Raw genomic sequence first — 19,737 nt, 5'->3', positions numbered from 1 at the left:
ATGGTGCTGACTAGAGCGACCCAGTGCCTGACATGCCATGACCCAATACTGGGTTGTGACCCGAACTTTGAAAAACACTGGACTAGATGACCTTTCAAGGTCCCTTCCAGTCCGACAGTTCTAACACTCTATGATTCTATAATAATCAAATGATGTTACTAATAATATATTCTTGCATGCTCCAATATAGAGGGTATGTGTGAAGATCTTCAAGTCCCATCAAAGTCCATCACCTCTAAAAATCAGGCTCAGATCTGCCTTTATGTGCTAATGGGACTTCTGTGCATAAACTCTCCACATCCGAGGGGTGGCAGAGGCCAAAGAATTAAACAGCACGGACGAAATATCCGTTGACTATGTGGAATGGATCGTTGTTCCATTTCCTTTTTGAATGAACAGGATTTAAATGCACACATGGAGGGGGGAGTAGAGCTCGTTAACTGTCCTAACGGAAGTTGGTAAGTTGGGGGACCAGATGTTTGGAGTCAAGGCTTCTCATGCTGGACGTACATCTGGCATTCGACGGAAGCATTTTAACCCTTTCAGTTGGAGTGTGTTTGCAAGCAAGTTAAATGCTGGTCATTGCTACACGCTGTCGCTCCGCCGTGCCCCAAACTGAAACATGTCTCTGTAAAGAAATATGTGGAGCCCTGGTCCATGACGAATGCCCCCAAACATGATAGCAATGCCCCTTTGAACTAGTGAACATCCTTCATGAAATCAAGGTGGCCCACACAGGCATGGTAGTAAAAGACAGCTTTATTTCCTGGCCTGCATCACCTGACATATGTCAAGGTTACAGAAGGTTATACACCTCTGCCACATGACAGAAGTCAGCACCCACTGACTCCCGCGGCTACTATTACACTGAATACAGAGCTTCTTGCAATACAAATTGTTTACATCAGATATAAATACACATGACATTTTGCAGATATTCTCTTTGTTAGCCATTGACAACCAGTGGAGGAGGAGATTTCACCAACAGTACTTGTCTTTCAGAGATTCTGGATACAGTCAAAGAAACCCCAGGAACCAAAGGAAAATGGACACCATGGCGACACTGAAATATATAGCCTTTTCACAAAGCTCTTTCTATTGAGCTTTTAATGACCTTTAGAGAATGTCTTCTGCTTTAAATTCCAGGCTTGATTATGTGGAATTTCCAGCCATCCCTATTATTATTATTTGTACTTTGGGGCTGAGATCCTGACCCTGCAAGCTGTCCATGTGCATAGCTTCCATTGACTTCACCAGAAGAATCGTGTGCAGAAGGCTTTAAGGAGCCAGCCCTACATTTTCAAACCTAGATGTCTGCAAAATATGTGCACTGTGAGGAATGCTGGAAGAGACCAATTCATGATGAAGGAAATAAAGTCCAGGCCAGCCTGACAGAAGAAATACACACATACTGCATCTACAAAAGAGGTGTTTAACCTCAGGCCAGGCCAGTGCATGCATGGGTACTGGTTTGTGTGTGAAATCTGAATGTGCACAATTACCCACTTTTCACTTTTCACGTGCATGCTTTCCTTAGGCACAATTCTCTGTGTTGTGCAGGTGCATTGTGGGAAGGGAACTGGTGTAGGCAGCCATTCATCCCTGGTGCAGCAGTGTAACAGCTGGGGAGGAGACCCACCTAATGCTCAAGAGACTTTTACGAGTGTGGCCTGGCTGGTGGTTCTCCACTATCCAATGGGGTGGGATCTGCTAGTTTGGGGGTTTGGTTAGGTGGTTAGGGGGTGTGGTTAGGTACAGTCTGTAGTTTGCAGTGTGTGTTAGCAAGGGGTGCTGCTCTGCTCCTTTTCACAGAAGTGGCAGCGTGCCCAGCACCGTGCCCACCCTGCCCTGCGCCAGCAGGAGTCCTCCGGGACCAGTTGCATCCTGGACAGCACCCAGGATGGCCAAATGTCATGCCTCGAGTGGGGCATGCACGCATCTGGCAGACGGCGCACACCTTCATGCATCCCAGTGAAGAGCTCCGGCATTCATTCCCCTGGCAGTAAGTTGCAATTCCTGTGGGCAGCTACAGGGGTTGCTGTGGTGCAGGTTTCTTGCAGCGAGGCGGGTCTCTGCCATGACCTGCTGGCGGCAGACCCATACCCAGCCCCCCAGGAGGAAGTGGTGGTGGCAGCTGGGCGAGGGGAGGAGTGTGTATGCGTGTGTGTGTGTGTGAGCGCACAATGAAGGACAGGGCTGGAGAGGGCAGAATGGGGGGATGCTAATGGAGTGCCACAGGTTCCCCCCAACAGTCTCCCCAGGCTCCAAACCCCTAGTGCCCCGTCCCCCTTATTCCCCAACAGCCCCAATGATAGACCGCCACAGGCCCTCCCCCACCCCCTGCCAGACCCTCATTGTCCCCCAATAGCCCCAACCCCAGGTTGCCACAGGCAACCTGTTCCCACCCCTCGATGCTCCATCGCCTGTTGCTTAACAATCCCTCTTCCAGACTCTTCCCCACTGCAGCCCCCTGACCCCCTTTAGCCCCCGAGGCCCCTGACTCCTTCCCGGACCTTGGCCTTCACTAAATCCCGCCAACCCCCCCTTGCTCCTGGGGCTTGCCAAGAATAGGCGCCTACCTCCCCCAGACCTACCGCCACTTGACTGAGGTGGGGGAGCACCTTGAGGGGGAAATCCCTGACTTTTCCCCACAAGCAAGAAATGGGACACATAAAGCTGCACAAACTCCACTGCCCCATTCCTTCGCTTGGCTCCCTGTAGCAAGAGCAGGTTTTGACCCTAATTTGTAAATTTTGGTGTGCAGATCTCCTTTGCTGGCTCCTGTGCAGAGTTTGCTAGTGGAAATTCCAGTGGGTTCCATTAGAATCCTTTAACTAGTCTCAATTGGTTTCTACTGGTTTAAATTGGAGGACCAGTAGTCCCAGTAACCAACAGACCAATAGATCCATTGCTCTGTTCCTCAAACCTAGTTAGCCAGGTGGAACCCGTTGAAAATATTTCAAGTGACATTTCCACTAGGAGAATAATCACAGCAATGATCATTTTCATTCATGCTCTGGGTCTTGCTGTTTCTCTGGGATGCTTTTTCATGCTTATGCTTTTTAAATGGTGCAATATAGAATGCAAACGATACAGCCACTAGCCAGCACTGTAATATTGAAATAGGGACTCTCATTTGCGCCGATGTTGTGAGTCAAACATTGCGATGGGATTTTTACAAAGGGTTGGCTCATTTTATGACACTGCACGATGAAAAGGGTAATTCATGCTCCAAGAAGGGTGTAAACCTACCCGCCTGCTTTGGGGTGTAAACTGATTGCTGCAGGGGATCAGGAGTGAATTCATCCCTTCCCAGGAACAGCATGACGGAATTTGAAAGAGGTGAAGTTCTTCCCTGGGAAAAGGCCCTCAACATAATTTAAATCCTAAACATAGGTCTTAAATTATGCCTAAGGTTCTGCCCTGAGATGGATTTCAACCTAGATATTTTATGGGGTTGTGGAGTTAGTTGTGGGATTTGTTGTTGTTGTTGTTGCTTTCCTCTGAAGCCTTAAAGGAAAGGTAGATACAGATTAGTTGGACCAATGGTAGGATCTGCTATAGCAAACCCTATTTTAATGCTGCATCACAAAATAAACTTAAACAAGGCTGACACATCTTCGTCTTTCAGTTCTGCTTTTCATCACCACCGATTTGCTAGAAGAGGGAGCAAATGTGGGAAACAGAGTTTCCAAGAAATCACATATGCTTGGACAGCTTCTTTCCATGCCTCTCTGAAACAAAAGGAAACTGGTGATCCAACTGAATAATCTGAACCAAGCAATACAAATCCTTGCATGTTTATATATTATATAAAGTCATACAAATCCTCTCCTTATAGCTGATATATTAAGGGTGTGTGTGTTGAGGGGGTGGGGGGGATATTGTTTTGCTTTAGAGTGCCTTCCCTGAGGAAGTTCAGATGTGTTTCAGAAACAACTGAATAGCTGCTAGTGACAAGTGGGTTAGATTTATTTTGTCCCGCTTCAGTTCAGTCACCTCAAACTGACAACTCTGCTTGGTGTCTTAAATCTTTGCTGTCTCTAGTAGCTTGGAAAGGTCAGCAGAATCCGCGTTACTCAACAACAATATTCCTTCCCGAGGCTGGGAGGCTTTCACCGACAAGAAGAGTGTTTATGGCCTTCTAAGTCCTCCTGCAGTTTGGTATCTTACTGTCACACTGCCGTGTGAAACAGTGAAAGAAAGACCACAACAGTAAGGGATTTGCTGCTAGTAAAACATCTATATTAAAATGCAAACAGAGCATTCCTGTTGTGAACTGTAATTAATGGACTTTCTTTTGTATTGGTACTAATGGCACTGAGAGTTCCTCTTTCCAAAAAGAGCATAATGTTCTCGTGGAATAAATTCTAACACAGTCGCTCCAAAGCTCGTATTTGAAAACAAGAGGCCAAGGGCAATAGTACCAGACAGCCCAGCAATATTCCACACTGGCTTACTGTAGCATGTCCCTCTAGGAGCTGATTATATCTGTGTACTGTTTGTTGAAGGTAAGCTCAAAGGGCTGCCTATTGTGTTTGAGAAGGCAATGATCGCATTTGTACCTGAGCCCTTGGAGCTCTTGTTCATAGTGATAATGTCCCCACTTATCTGCTCAGGCTCTGACTTCCTGAAGATATTTTTCATGGTCAACTGGAAGTTGTTGGTGACAAAGCAGTAGACGATGGGGTCCATGCAGCTGTTGAGGCTACTCAGAGTCATGGTCACATGGTAGACAATTAAGCTGATGTCACGGGGCATGTCTGGGTTGATGGAAATGGCCACCTGGCGCACATGGAAAGGTGTAAAGCAGATCATGAAGATGATGAGAACGGTGGTGAGGAGCTGAACGGCCCTCATTCGCCTCTCACGGCTCTGGTGCATGAGGCTGGGCTTGGACAGCGCACACATTATCCTGGTGGTGAAGAAGGTGATGATGATGAGTGGGAAGAAATACTCGCAGACCATCACGGCAAAGATCTTGGCGAGGCAGCAGGGTGCGAAGGTTATCGCCATGGTCAGGATGGAGAAAGTGACCACAGTTGCAAAGACCCAGATGAAGACACAGATCCCCTTGGCACAGCTGGGGTTCCTCCACTTACGTGAGGCTTCTACCTGCACGATGGCCAGGTACCGGTCGATGCAGATGCACGTCAAGAAGAGAATGCTGCAGTACATGTTGACGAAGTAGCTGAAGATGTGAACAAAGGAACATTTCAGGCAATCCCCTGCAGTGTAGTACATGATGATTCGGGTGGGCAAGGAGAAGCCCACCAGTAGATCAGTAACGATCAGGTTGATGGTGTAGATGACAGAGGTGGTTTTCGTCTTGGTGCGGAAGCAGAACACGTAGAGAGCTAAGCTGTTCAGCACAACTCCCACCAGGAAAATGATGGCATTTACCACCATCAGGGCTATCCACAGGCTGTAGAAGTCTTGGTAAAGTTCTTGGTCCAGATGGATGAACTTGTTGAACAAGTTGTCCTCATCTGAGATGCTAGAGTTGGGCGCCCTCGTGGAGTTGAGAAGGTTAAGGGCTGGTACTCGGGTGGAGGAGGCGTGCATACTCAGTGCTCTGGGGACCTGGAAGAAGGAAGCAACAGCAAAGAGACATTTACAGGCATGTGCAGGGGTTCACAGAATAGAACACTTGCAGCCACATTACGAGGCATTTTGAAGGCATTTACCAAGGGTTGTGGTGGATTCTCTATTAATCGCAATTTTAAAATCGAGATTGGGTGTGTTGCTAAAAGATCTGCGCTGGGAATTATCTGGGGGAAGTTCCATGGCCTGTGTTACACAGGAGGTCAGACTAGATGATCACAATGGTCCCCTCTGGCTTGGGAATCTATGGATAATTATATCTCCCCAGGGGCCTGCAGCCAGACCATCTCAGTCTGCGATCACATCACATCTCACAAGCTAAGCAGAGTCATGCTACTGCTCTGAACAGCTTACACTCCATATTATAGATACGGCCCAACATGATGGGATAACAAACCACAAGGAGGGAAAGATCTGTGGATGGACAAGAGGTACAGCAATAGGCAAAGTGAATGTAGGGAATGTCTACATTTGGAGCTGGGGGGAGTGGTGAATTCCAGCTTGAGGAGACATACCCGGACTAGCTGTCCTTGAGCTAGCAGACCGAAATACATGCCCATCAGAGACCCTAGGCATGTACTCAGGGCAACTAGCCCCTCCTGCTGGTTGCACTGCTGGGGCTATGCTCTATTTTTAGCACACTGGTAGGATGAGAGCTAGCGCAGGTATGTCTCCTGGAGCTGGGAATCGTACCCCCAGCGCCAAGTTCAGATGTACCTTTAGGCATGCACACATCTGTTCAGTTTTTAAAGTAAAGAAGACACAGATCTGTTGACTCACTTATTGCTGGGAGTCAATGAGAGGCACTATCTTTCAGCAGAGTTTCACAGGAATCGTGAGTAAGGACTGGGCAGACCAGAGCAGGGTGACTTTGTTCCTTGCATACAGGTGGTATGATTGATGCCACTGGGCACAGAGGTGAGCCAACCATGGTGGAAAAATGGTCTCCAAATTCTTCATTCTCATTTAAAAATCTTCACTTAGCGGGCTGGGGAAAATCCTATTGCTCAGAAGCTTGGGACATGTAGAAATGCTATCTAGGCAAGAATTAGGCAGCTGGTGTGCTGACATCACAGCCTGTCATGCTGAGCAGTAGTGTCTGATTGTTTCCTTGTGCTTCCACTATTCGTCTGTCTGTATCCACCTTGTGTCTCTTGTCTCATACTTAGATTGCATAAGCTTTTTGGAGCAGGGACTCTTTGTTTGTTCTGTTTCAGAGTAGCAGTCCTGTTAGTCTGTATCCACAAAAAGAAAAGGAGTACTTTTGCATCCGATGCATCCGATGAAGTGAGCTATCTCACGAAAGCTCATGCTCAAATAAATTGGTTAGTCTCTCAGGTGCCACAAGTCCTCCTTTTGTTTTTGTTTGTTCGGTGTTTGTCCAGTGCCTAGAGCAACGGGGTCAATGACAGGGGCACCCAGCACTATTCTCATACAAATCCATAAGTAAATAATAATTATAATTAAAGTGCCAGACAAGCACAGCAGGTGGGCCTTGGGGCAGTGTGGGAACACTGGCCACATCAACAGTGGTCTGGGGTAAGCTTCTAGCCCTCAAGCTTGGGAAGGTATTGAAAATATGAAGTGGGCATAACCAAGACAGCAACATCTGCCTGAGTGTGCAAAGAGCCTGAGACACTTGCTCTGAGAGGTGTGAACTGTCCTATGAATTTCAATAGGGTGTTAACTACACCTGGAAGTGACAGCAACATCTGCCAGAGCGTACAAAGACAGCAACATCTCCCTGAGCATACAAAGAGCCTACAATGGTTGCTCGGAGAGGTGTGAACTGTCCCATGGATATCAATGACCCGTTAACGACACCTGGAAGTAGCAGGGGCCCTGCCAATACTCCCCCAAGAGAGGATTGTGTGTGGCAGAAGGAGAAGGTGCAGCATGCCCAGCTCATCCAGCCAGGCAGAGACAGCTCAGAGGCCAGCATGTAAATATTGGGACCCTCCCCACTGCCTGGTGCAGTCTGAATGTAAGAAAGGGCCCCAGATCACTACCCCTGTCCCTGCCTCTCTTCCTTCTTTTGCCACTCCAGATGGAGGGGTGAGGCCATGGAGAAGTGATGGTGTCACAGCCTGGGACTGACCCACAGGGGCACTCTCTCTGCCTAGAGCTCTGTGTTGTCTTGGGGGTGGGTTGTCTAGGGGTTAAGTGGTAGCAGAGAAGTGAGCTTTGGCAGTGATGCTGTAGGGTTGAACTATGACCAACCTTGATTGCCCATTAAGAACAGTTCCCTCTCACAACGGGCCAAAGGAGAAACTCATTCCACTTGGATAAGTCTTTCTGTGAACACCTTAGGACGGATATGGCCAGTGGCTGCCCCTGTGAGTCAGCAAGCCATGTAAGGGCATGTGACATGCTCCTGAGGCCCTGGACTCCATCTTGTGCCAGTAATTTCCCGCAAACTGTGCTGTGAGCTTTGTTTGGGACTGTACATTTCCAGGCACATGACAAAGGGTATCACAGACCCCTGAAATGACTCCATTTTTCCTTCTCTGATTCTCTGGACTGTGAATTTACAACCAAAAGGAGCATATTGGACTATGGACTGAGGAACTTCCAATCTTTTGGAAGTTACCAGAGACTTTACAAGCCAGCCGTCTGTAACATCACTGCTAAAAACCTGCTATAAGAACATTGCCATTATTGTAGGTATATGATTCTATTAACCATTTTAACTCTCTTCTTCTTTTCTTTATTAATAAACAACTAGACTTTAGTGACTAAAGGATTGGCAGCAGTATGGTTCTTGTATATTGACCTGGCTGTGTGGTCTGATCTCTTTGTCTGATGAAACTGGATTTCAGGAACCACTCATCACAAAGTCCAGTGGTGCAATAAGGGCTGGAATGCCAAAGGAGCCTGCATATTTTGCTTCTTGTTAACCAGTGTGGTGAGACCGAAGTTTACTTTTATTACTGGCTTTGTACAATCTAATGATTATTTAATCTGCAGAAGAGAAGAATGAGGGGGGATTTGATAGCTGCTTTCAACTACCTGAAAGTGGGTTACAAAGAGGATGGATCTAGACTGTTCTCAGTGGTAGCAGATGACAGAACAAGGAGTAATGATCTCAAGTTGCAGTAGGGGAGGTTTAGGTTGGATATTAGGAAAAACTTTTTCACTAGGAGCGTGGTGAAGCACTGGAATGGGTTATCTAGGGAGGTGGTGGAATCTTCTTCCTTAGAGGTTTTTAAGGTCAGGCTTCACAAAGCCCTGGCTGGGATGATTTAGTTGGGAACCAGTCCTGCTTTGAGCAGGGGGTTGGACTAGATGACCTCCTGAGGTCCCTTTCAACCCGGATATTCTATGATTTTATGATAGAATAACCACCAGTTTGAGGTGAGCCTGCCCTATTTCTCAGCAGTTTGTCCTGAATCTGGTATTCTCAGCTGCGACTCACTGAGGCACGGGGACAGGTGGGAACAGGGAGAAGTGCCCTGTTGAGTGTACCAGAGGCTGAGCCTTGCTTTGAGTGTCTGCTGGTGCTCTGACCTGTGATTGGGGTGCGCAGATAGAGGGTCTGAGTTCTTCAGATACAGTCAGATAGTTTCCAGGCAGTTACCTTCGCCATAAAAGTAAGGAACAACTTCATTTTACACCCAAGACTCAGTCAGCTGTGTAGCAGCTTCTAGAGCTTTGTAGACATAGCAACATTAGCCTTGAGATTCCAAACCAAGCTGCTACTGCCAGGGTCCAATAGTTTAATTTTCAAATCATTCCCGACTTACCCACTATTTTAAACATATTGGTATAAAAACTATATATATGGAAACTTGGCTGATTGAAATAAGTGGTTTGAAAAACATCTGGAATACCTCAAATCAGCCTCTTGGGACCTGGGGGTTAACCCCCCCCCGAGAGCATCAGCCGAGGATAATACTGAAAGCCCTGGGCCAAACGAGCTTAAAGCACATGAGATCAATGAATAAACTTAGTAATATGAGAAACTTAGATGTAAACAGAATTAACAGAACTTGAAATATCCTTGGAGTTCCCGTCAGAGAAGGTGAAATGTCCTGTGCAATCTGCAGAAAGCCTGGGAAGGTTTCTAGAAAGCCCAGTGCTCTTCTAAGTGAGCGTTGGAGCATTTGAAGAGATTCTCTACATGTGCTCAACCACTCTGCTGCTCATGAGAAATTCTTGGAAACAGAACGAGCGTTGCTTTGCCTGCAAGAAGCTCCTATTAATAGTTACCCCTGTAAAATGCAACCTAATGAGCAGAGTGGGTTGGAAATTCGCCAGGGGAACGGGTTTCCGTCCAGGAATGCCGATTAGATGCAATGCTTTGCTTCAATTTCAGCGAAGTGGCGGGCTGCTGGGGAGCCCAGACTTCTAGGTTCCCAGCTCTTTGGCAGCCTATCTGGTGGTCTGATGGGAAACTGGGAACCTGGAAGTCCTGGGAGCACTGGCTCCCAAGCTCCCTGGATTGTGGTTCTAGGGCAGCATGGAATTTCTGGGCTTCTAGGGTCAGCCCATGAGGCAGAAAGCCCTTGAACTGGAGATCTCAGGGTCCGTGGCTCTGGGGTAGCCCATGAAGGGCATGGCCCTGGAGCTGGGGATTCCAGGGGTCTCAAGGTTCGCAGCTCTGGGGAAGTCATGGAGAATTTCAAAATGGTTGGGTTTTGTTCCAAATCGCGGCAAAACCAAATCTGAAATATCAAAATGCTCCATGAAACAGAATCCCCTTTCTCTGGCCTGCCCTGATGAGGAGAGCCACAAGTTTGCTGCTTTGTCTGACTCTCCCCCTGATAACTTCCTGCCACTGTGAAAATTTAAATAATTAAAAGCTAAAAAAATGCTTTAAAATGAACATTGATATTATCTGTTGAAATGATAAAAAAATAGAAATCCAATTCTGCCCCGGCTCGATCTGAGAGTTTCTACCTGAGTCTGAAATACAGAATGACACAGTCTCTATTCTGCCTCTCAAGTTGGAACTGAGGGTGGCAATGGCATTTTAATTTATATTAAAGTAAGGACAGAATTAAACATATGAGACCAAAGGCCTAATCTCCCATGAAAGTCAAAGAAACACGCCCACTGGTGTTGGATCAGCCCCCAAGTAAGAGTCAGATACAATGCAAACAAGAGAATAAAAATGAAAAACACACCGACACAGTGATCCAAATCAGAGAAAGCAGAACACTGGAGATAGACGCCTTCAGACAATTACGGCACCAAAAATATTTCATTGTAATTTACATCAGGCAGTGAGAACAAAGCCTTGGAACTGAGACAGCCAAATTTGAATTGTTAGCTGCCCTTGGTCATGTGATCCGGTTTGCTCTTTGTCTATCATCGTTTCTACGCATCCAGTCTAGTTTTAAATGTCCCAAGTTATGAGCTTCCACTACTTCTCCTGTGCGATTTTTCTTCCTCTGGCATAGGAATTTCCAATATTCACCCTACATTTTCCTTTGCTCCAGTTTAGTTCAAGTTAGCCACTTGAGCAAAATATGCTGTAAACATGCCTCATTATCACTATAATTGAGAGTGTCATAGGTATGCATGGTGCTTTACAGGCAAATAAAATGGACATGCCCCGGCCTCGAGGAATATTGTTCATATACTGTAGATACTTGAGGCAAATCATATGGCTTGTTCACCTAGCCCCAGTTTAAAGTGAAGCAAGCTCTTGGCCTTTGCAGACCTAGTATCCAAAAGGTGGTAGGTAACCCTTTGTCTGCCAAACTGAATTTACAGTGTTGGATTTTTGTAAGGGAGAGGCCAACATGGTTGGTTTAGATCTGTTCACCCTGCCTCTGCTTGTCTCCATGGAAAAGGGAAGGATCTGTGTCGGAGAAAAGTAGATACAGGATGGCGTGGAGATGGCTTCTATTTGGCGTCCCTTGTGCCTGCCTTGGTACCAAGGTCTCAGTAACAAAGCCCAAAAGGTTATGCTAAAGCAGGGGTGGCCCACCTGGGGCTCCGGAGCCCCATGCGGCTCTTCAGACGTCAATATGCGGCTCCTTGTAGAGGCACCGACTCCAGGGCTGGAGCTACAGGTACCAACTTTCCAACGTGCCGGGGGGTGCTCACTGCTCAACCCCTGGCTCTGCAAAAGGCCCTGCCCCCACTCTACCCCTTCCCACCCCCTCCCCTGATCCTGCCATACCCTCGCTCCTCTCCCCCACCCCCAGAGCCTCTTGCACGCCACAAAACAGCTGATCAGGAGATGCAGGGAGGCGCTGATCGGTGGGGCTGCTGGTGGGCAGGAGGCACTGGGAGCGGGGACGGGGAGGAGCTGATGGGGGGCTGCTGTCGTATTACTGTGGCTCTTTGGCAGTGTACTTTGGTATATTCTGGCTCCTTCTCCTGCTCAGGTTGGCCACCCCTACGCTAAAGGTTTCCTCACTAGCGGGCAATGCAAAAGCCGCAAGTTGGGCCCCATGCAAAAGAGAGCTTGCACCTTCTCCAGATCAGAATTGAAATCGTTACAGGAGAGTTGTAATATAAGGTGAGTGGACTTTTATTGTTGGGTCACATTCTATTATTTTTCTACCCCCATCGCTTGGTAATATGCGTTAGGGACTGGGGAGCTGGTAAGGCAAAAACTAAAAAGCCTCCACCCATATTTTAAAAATGAGATGGCTCTGGACCAAAATCCCAGTTAATATTACTTAGTACTTTTCAGCTGTAGAGCTCCGAGGGCTTGACAAAAGGTATATTGTCCTCTTCTGTAAAATGGGGATATAGAGGCACAGAGGGGCAAAGGCCCAGATTTCTGTAGGGGTTTAAGCATTGCTGCACTCAACTTTGTAATGCCTACCTGATTTAGGAGCCTAAGTCTCATTTTTCACAAGTGATTTAGGCACAGAGGAGCCTAAGTCCCATTGGCTGCCAATGGGATTTTGGCTCCTAAGTGCCTATATCCCTTTTGAAAATGAGACTTAAGCACCTAACTCTGTTGGGCATGGCAATGCTGAGTGCAGCAATCTCTAAACACCTTTAGTAATCTTGTCCAAAGTGACTTGCTGAAGGGCAAAGAGAAAGTCAGCGGCAGAGTCAAGACTCTCCAGAGGTCTCCCAGGTCTCCTTATTCCAAACCGGGTGCACTGCTCACAGGACCATGTTACCCCTCTGGCTCAAGCACCCCTGACATGCTGGGACAGTTTGGAACTGGACTGCGTCAGATCTTCGCTGCTCAGATCTATTTATCTTTTTATCCAATTATTTTCATTTGCGTGTCGCGGTGACAGCAGAGTGGAAGCATCATAATATCATGAAAAAGCTTCTTCTCCCCCCAAATTCCTACCCATTTCTGCAGACCTAATCATTGTCTAAGTATCTGGCGTCAGCCTAACTGTTCAGTTATCGACACCACTGTCAGATACCTTATTATCAAAGGCCAGATTCAGCACCTGAGGTTGTAAGGATCTGTATGCTGTTTCTTTCTGGGGCCGGGGTGGGGAGAGCGAGCTCCCCCGGCCCCAGGGCTGCAGCAAGGGCACAGAACCTGCCCCTCCAAAAACAGTGACATTTAAATGCCTGCACATGCCCCTGGTTTCTTTAAATCTGTAGCAGGCAGCTAGGCGGGATGGGGGTTGGGAAAGGGAGAAAACAAAGGCTTAGGGTTGCTATTGTTTTCCTTATTCTGATCAAGCTCCTTGTTCAGTGTTAGAAGAGCAACTCTCTTAGCGATTCTTTATCCCTGACCCATGCCACGGGCTGATTCCATCCAGGGCCAGCTCTAGGCACCAGCAAAGCGAGCACGTGCTCGGGACGGCACATTTCCAGGGGCGGCGCTCCGGCCAGTCTTTCTTTTCGGGGCAGTTGCGCTCTCGGAGCTGCGCCACTTAGATGGGATGAGGGCGCCGTGCCTCCGGCCGCAGCGGGAAGGGGAAGCCCCAGCCCCGGGATGCTGAGCTGCCAGGGCCCAGCCGCTAACTGGGGAGGAGAGGGCGAGTCCGGCCGGGGAGCCGGGGCTGCGCTGCCTTGTGCCACCCCTTATCTCGGGGCTTCTTTGCGCGGCCGGGCCGGGGGGGGAGGTGGGGGGGAGAAGCCCCTGCAGGCGCTGGGAGAAGGTGACATCGCTCCTTCCGCTTCCAGCGCCGCCTGCGAGCCCCGGCCCCACCCCAGCTTGGGACAGCAAAAAACCTAGAGCCGGCCCTGATTCCATTCCATTTCCAGATAGGAAACGGACGGCTGCTTTGCTGGACCAGACCCTAAAGTCTCTTTCCCTGTTGTCAGCTTATTTCTCAGCGGTAGCTCAGCCCTGGGACTGTTGGGCCGCTCCCAGCAGGGCAGAGCTGACCACCAGGTTTTCATTCACTGCATTTTTAGTTTTGCTTCTGCAGCGAACATCGACGTCAGCCTCGTCTTTAGGGGCCTGGTCCAATGCTTAGCAAAGACCAGGGAAGTCTTTTCACTTGGCCTTTGGCTCAGGCCCTCTGATGCAAAGTGGGATGCAGAAGACAGGCAGCCAGGGGGAATGAACCAAGCTCTGTTGTAGCAGCACTTGCACCGTTAAAGGGTTATTTAGCGGCATGAGCAGACAGGATCTCGGCACGGGGGCACAGAGTGAGGGAACGAGAGAGCCACATGGTGCGACAGCCAAGACCGAAAAGAACATTAACAAACAAGCCAGAGTGTAATTCAAATAAACAGTCGAAGTTAATGCTTCGGCTTTTCCCCGTCTCACAGCCCTGAATCTGAACAGCTGGGCTAATTCCTACCCACCTCCTGCCTTCGAACGTTACCCAGCTCTCTGGGAACGGCTTCGGCGTGTGTTTAGCTTTGCAGCCACTCTGTGTTTAAATTTCCTCCAGTGATTTATCATCTTATTTATAAACGAAGGGTTAAACCCGCTCTCTTTCCATTTAAAATGGTCAGATCCGCGTGCTGGCAAGTTCCTGCTCAACTATGGCTCAAACTGGCCAAATATGGTATTTTTTGTAGACAGAGCACAGCTTTTATGCCATGTGTATCTCAGTGAGCTTGGAAAGGATGGCTATGCTGCATACTGCCAGCAGAATACCCTGAGTTCAGAACTGTTCAGAAGAAAGGAAACTAGCTAAACAAATCCAGGGGGAAGCTCACAGGCTTTGTGGAATGTGCTGGTTTTTCTAGGGGACAGTTGACTCCATCACTAAAAGACCCATCACTAAGTGGCACCCTCATTGGCATTCTCAGCAGAAGCTAAGGTCTGAAGGCACCAGAGCGGCTGAAGGGATTTAGGCCCCTAAAGATGCAGGTGGACACAGTGAGATTTTTAAAAAGTGCTTAACTCCTATTGAAACCAGTGGGAGTTAGGCACCAAGATGCTTTTGAAAATCTTGCCAGGTACCTAGCTGCATCTTTTGGTGGCTAGAATCTCTTTAAAAATCTGTCCCTGACTGATCACAATCAGCCCTAGTCTGGCCCCCATCATATCACAGTTGAGACAGGTAGGCTGGGGTTGAATGGGGGAAAGTTGCCTTTACCAAGCTCAGTGTCCACTCTGTGGCTGGAGAATTTCAGTACTCAGGAACATCAGTTCAGCACTTTTCACATTTGTTCACATTTATTACCCTCTCTCATAGAAAACACTGTTACGCCAGCATCTGGCTTTCAGAACGAAACCCTGCAAATCGAGGATGCTGCAGTTAAGGTTACGCACACCACACTAACTCTAGTCAGGTGTGTTCTTTCACCCAGAACGCTGGTTAGGAAAAAAAACCCTGTTTCAAGTCTTTTTTAAAAATTAGACTATGTCTGCAGAGAGGACAATTTTCAAGCCCTCATAACTTAGTCAAATCAAACCCCCGCCCCGGCTTTTTTTTTTTTTTAACCAGACCTCTCCAATGAATTTCTTTTCTGTTAGGGCTATTTCCATGCCAAATGCAACTTTCCCCAGTTGCCAAGCTTCCTCGGTACGTTGGCATTTAGAGCTCTTCAAAAAAGTCACCAGGGTTTTATAAATGGGGAAGTATTTTGTTCAAACTTAAGGAAAAAGCAAGGCCCTGAAAGTTTTGTTCTGACGGGCGAAAAGTTTGGAAGTTGGAAAGTAACTGAAAAGGGGGTTAGAATGGAAGTACTCATGGACCTTGAATTATTATCCACGCTCTCTGCTGGCACACTGGGGTTTGAACTGCAGCCTGCCAGAGCTAAAAGCATGACCTGCTACAACTTGAGCTAAAGAACCAAACTTCTGTAGCTTGTGGCTTTAACAGCTCACCGGCTCTGCGGATCAGCACCAACACACACTGAGCGGTGGGTTACACATGCATACAGGTGTATACAGTTCCTGCTCCTCAGAGCTTGCAGTCTAGGGCTAGGATCCTGTCAACTGACCCACAAGGATGCAGGATCCTTCACGGATCACATTGCGGGAGCATCCCCTCAGAAAACTATACCTATGTTCCAGCAATTATATATCCTAACGTCCCATCAGTGTCATGCCAAAGACCTAAAGGGATTTTTGTCAATTACAGAAGGCAAATTCAATTTTTCAGAATTATTTTTTTAAAGTGTAATTGGGCCATTCAGTTGGGCACAGATGCATTCTTTCTGAAAGCAGGCTAGAAGCTGATGCTCTGGCGAAATATCAGCAATGCTAGACACTCTGGAGACTCTATTTAAAACCCGGAAAGAGCTGCACTCCTTCAGCCCTGTCATTGCTCAAGCATGGAAAATATGGACTGAAGCTTGTGAAAATACAAATCTGCATACTAGGAAATATTCAAGGGCTTGTCTATTACTATGTTTATTTTGCAGTGGTGTAACTCCACGGACTTCAACAGTTACGCCTGATTTACACCAGTAGACGTGAGGGAAGAAGAAGACCTATATATATATAGAAATATGTCACTTGCCTGTCACTAAATATACACACACAATGGTCAGTGCTGTTATGAGTTTATTCTTATCACGAATCAGAAATGGTTACATTACCCTGGTCGCCTGTCTCAGTGCCAATAAAGCCTTCAAGCCACCACAGACTTGTTCATGCCATGTTTTAGAGAAGAGTTGCTCCTGAAATGTTTAGACTTTTCAAACATCTTATTGGTGCCATAGTATTTTGTATGTCCCTCTTCCTGTAAAGCCTTAGGTTGAGCGGTACATTTTCATATCTGTACAAATGATCTATTAAGCTCTCCCATTGTGATTTGGAAGGTTCAATATCTCACAATCTGCCAGAGCTAGAAACAAACACCATCTATCGCTGAGAAGCATTGGAATGACACATCTCCAGTGGACACCATGTTCGTCTCTAGACCGGAGATTGTGTGGGAATACAGACCTCATTGATCCAGGACTGAGATCTGTCAGTCCCGGTCGAGGGATCAGTATAACCGGGGGAAAGTCCATGTCTGTGAGGAAGACAGGCCTTTTTGTAACAGGATCTTTATTATTTTAAAAAAGGGGCCGCTTTCAGAAAGAAGCTCAGAGATTTTGAATGCTAATAGTACACCTGGGTGAGATGGATTAGTGAGCAGAGGCGAGAAATACATCTTACATCATGCTGTCCATCATCTCTGTATCTCTATTACGTAGTAACTCCCTACAAGAGGCAAAAGACATCTGTGCAGTACCTTTTTGAAAGGGAAGGTTCTTTTATTTGAAAGACCTCTGAGCCATGAGCCATTTGTGTATTAAGGTGAAGTTCTGCTCTTTATTTTTCCTCCAGCTGCCTGGCTGCTCTTAGATTTGACAACAGGCCTGAGCAGAATTGGCTGGGGCTATGAATGGCAGAGCCTTTCAACAGGGAGTTATGTTTGGTCCCTTAACTTTCTCGCCCAGGGTTACGTGCCAAACAAAGGCAGACCTATGAGAATCACTCCATCAGCATGTCATCCAACATATGACTTCCCCACATAGGCTTCCTTTATTTTAGTCATTGCCACTAGAGAGAACACTATTGGCCACTCCAGAATTTGGTTCAAATGCTGAGTGAAAGTGCAGAGGACAAAGTGTACACTGCTTCTCCTGAATGCTAATCAAAATACTTCAGAATAGCAGTTTCATCCCTTGATCTCCAAGTGTTTTGCGAGTACCCTTATTCTCTGTCTACTGACGGGGAAACCGAGGCACATAGCAGGTTAGTGGCATACATAGAAAGAAACTGCACATTTTATGACTCCCAAACAACTGCCCTTTCCATTGGACTGGACTTTCTTGCTATTTCTCTCTCTGTAGATCGATAATAAAGGTTCCACAGGAAATAAACGTTTGCTTGGTTGAATTCTCAAATGTCTGAGTCTCGACTCTTTTTAGTGAAATTTTCACCTCTTGTTCTATAGGATTTTAGCACTAGACACGTGCCAGGCTCACTGCAATTCCGACCAACTGTATGGGCTTTGCAAGTTTAATTTTCCCTGAGGAAAAGGTTTGAAATGAGCAACGGATCGAGTATTTTACCCCAATTTCCCACTAGTAGCAGCCATATCAAAAGGGCATGTCATATGACCATGCTAAAGTGTTTCTTCTAATAGTGACCTAGGCACTTTATTAAAAGAAGGAAAGCTGCATTGTTCTGAAAGATTCTCTCACTTTCTGCTGCGCCGTCAAGCTTAGACCTGCACCATTCTCCAGCCCTCAGCAAGCCTAGCTTTCTGTGCCATGTGTGAAGAGACAATGAACAGAGCAGCATGGCCTTCCTACTTTTTAATCTGTGTAAGCCAACTTTAACAAGAATTCAAGTTTAACAACCAAATACAGACCCAAAGTAGTGACAGATGTTAATGGCGATGTGATGCCTTTCACACGAGCAATGCAAAACACTTTGTAAACCTTAAATAATTCTCACTGTGAATTAGGTAAATTCCCTGTGAAGTAGATAAATACGGTGATACCATTTTACAAACTCAGCTGCAGAGAAGTTCAGGGGATGTGCACAAGGCCACACAGAACAGTCAGGAACAGAGTCCGGCCAGGACTCATTCCCCCTTCACGGGCAATGAGTGACTCAACCAAAACCAGAGAGTTACTGCAATGGGAAAATCAAGACCAGGAGAGCTTATATACCCCACTGTTTAGAGTGCACTACATCTGCACCTCTCCTCCCAATCCATGGACGATCTGAGTTGGCTACAGCTGCCTGCTATGGGACTCTCAAACTCATAGCACTGGATTGCTGAGTTCAGTCCCCCGGAATGACCAAGCAGAATTGATTCACTTACTCCAAACCTTTTCTGAAACGACTTCAGTCATTCTCCCTGGCGAATAACTGATCATTGTTCATCAGAGCAATAATTATTATGTGCTGCCTCAGAAGTGACAGGCTGACTTACCTCTGATCTGCTTTCCTCTTTTGCCTTTACAGAAGCCCTGGTTAAGAAAATTCCCTGGTGGAGCTGAACAATATCCCAAAAGGAGACATCGGTTATGAGGAGCAGAACAACTGGAGTGACTACAGAAGATGAAGAAATGCCTAATCTCTCTCTCCCCTCCCCCCACCTCCCTAAATATAGCATTGAAACCAAGAGGAAAAAATATACTAACAAAAAAATTCCACTTCTTGCCTTCAGCATTCAGAATTTCTTTGCAAGCATCTGGCTTCTCGCCCAAGTCTGTCTGAAGTTTATGAAGTGTTAGAAATGTTGGAGAGGACTTAAGACCTTCCCTGTGATACTAATGCCTAAGCATCTCTACTCAATAAATCTCGGTGTCCATTGCCATGGGGTAGCTTTCCTATCTCCATAGGGGAGATGAGCTTCCCCGCCTTGGTACAAATCAGGAGACATATTTTTTGCTTCAGGGTGTAAGTCAAGTTTTAAATTGCCTTTGTCTAGTCTCATTGCTCTTATCAAGATCTCCAAGAGCTTCCTCCTCCGCTGGTGAATTCAGGGGACAGGCGAGAGGTCCTGCAGACCATCTTTTGCACTTTCATTAATATAGATACCATCTGACATACTGCTTTGTTCCTGCCAAGCTCTCATACAGAGCCTGAATCTCTACCAGGGGCTGGGCATGGTACGAGGAGGACACATTGGGGGAGCAAAAAGGGAGGAAGTTGCCTAGACAGGGACTACTGTGTCTTACAGATTTTGGGTGCTACCACATTGCAAACGATAAATAATTTTTGATCTAATCTGTGGAATCTGCTGGCATTTTGAAGTGCCAGATGACTTGCGTGCCATGGTTTGGGAAGAAGAAACATCAATAAATGCCTTCCCTTTTCAAAATCCTACTCATTGG

At 46.9% G+C, this 19,737-nt stretch overlaps 1 protein-coding gene across 2 annotated transcripts; it reads right to left on the bottom strand.

Moving 5' to 3' along the window:
* Positions 1-3,716: 3,716 nt before the first annotated feature.
* GPR20 (G protein-coupled receptor 20) lies at positions 3,717-19,070 on the bottom strand. Of its 2 annotated transcripts, XM_073329333.1 has the most exons (2): positions 18,831-19,070; positions 3,717-5,583 (listed from the first exon to the last, which is right to left on the bottom strand). In XM_073329333.1, exons 1-2 carry the CDS (start codon positions 19,068-19,070, stop codon positions 4,486-4,488), a joined length of 1,338 nt encoding a protein of 445 aa, XP_073185434.1. In that variant the 3' UTR covers positions 3,717-4,485. The 2 variants fall into 2 exon arrangements, with proteins under 2 accessions (XP_073185434.1, XP_073185435.1); XM_073329334.2 differs by lacking the exon at positions 18,831-19,070 and having other exon boundaries at positions 3,717-5,575.
* Positions 19,071-19,737: the final 667 nt, after the last annotated feature.

This window comes from Lepidochelys kempii, chromosome 2 (genome assembly GCF_965140285.1).
Source record: "Lepidochelys kempii isolate rLepKem1 chromosome 2, rLepKem1.hap1, whole genome shotgun sequence".
NCBI lineage: Eukaryota > Metazoa > Chordata > Testudines > Cheloniidae > Lepidochelys > Lepidochelys kempii.
The sequence above is the reverse complement of the archived record's forward strand: the minus strand, read 5'-3'. Positions and strand labels throughout refer to the sequence as shown.

Excerpts from the sequence above, each read along its gene's own strand:
- GPR20 (XM_073329333.1), bottom strand. The coding sequence starts at position 19,070 with ATGCTGAAGGCAAGAAGTGGAATTTTTTTGTTAGTATATTTTTTCCTC. Across the intron at positions 5,584-18,830 it reads AAGAGGAAAGCAGATCAGAG|GTCCCCAGAGCACTGAGTAT; the intron begins GTAAGTCAGCCT and ends TCCTTCTTCCAG.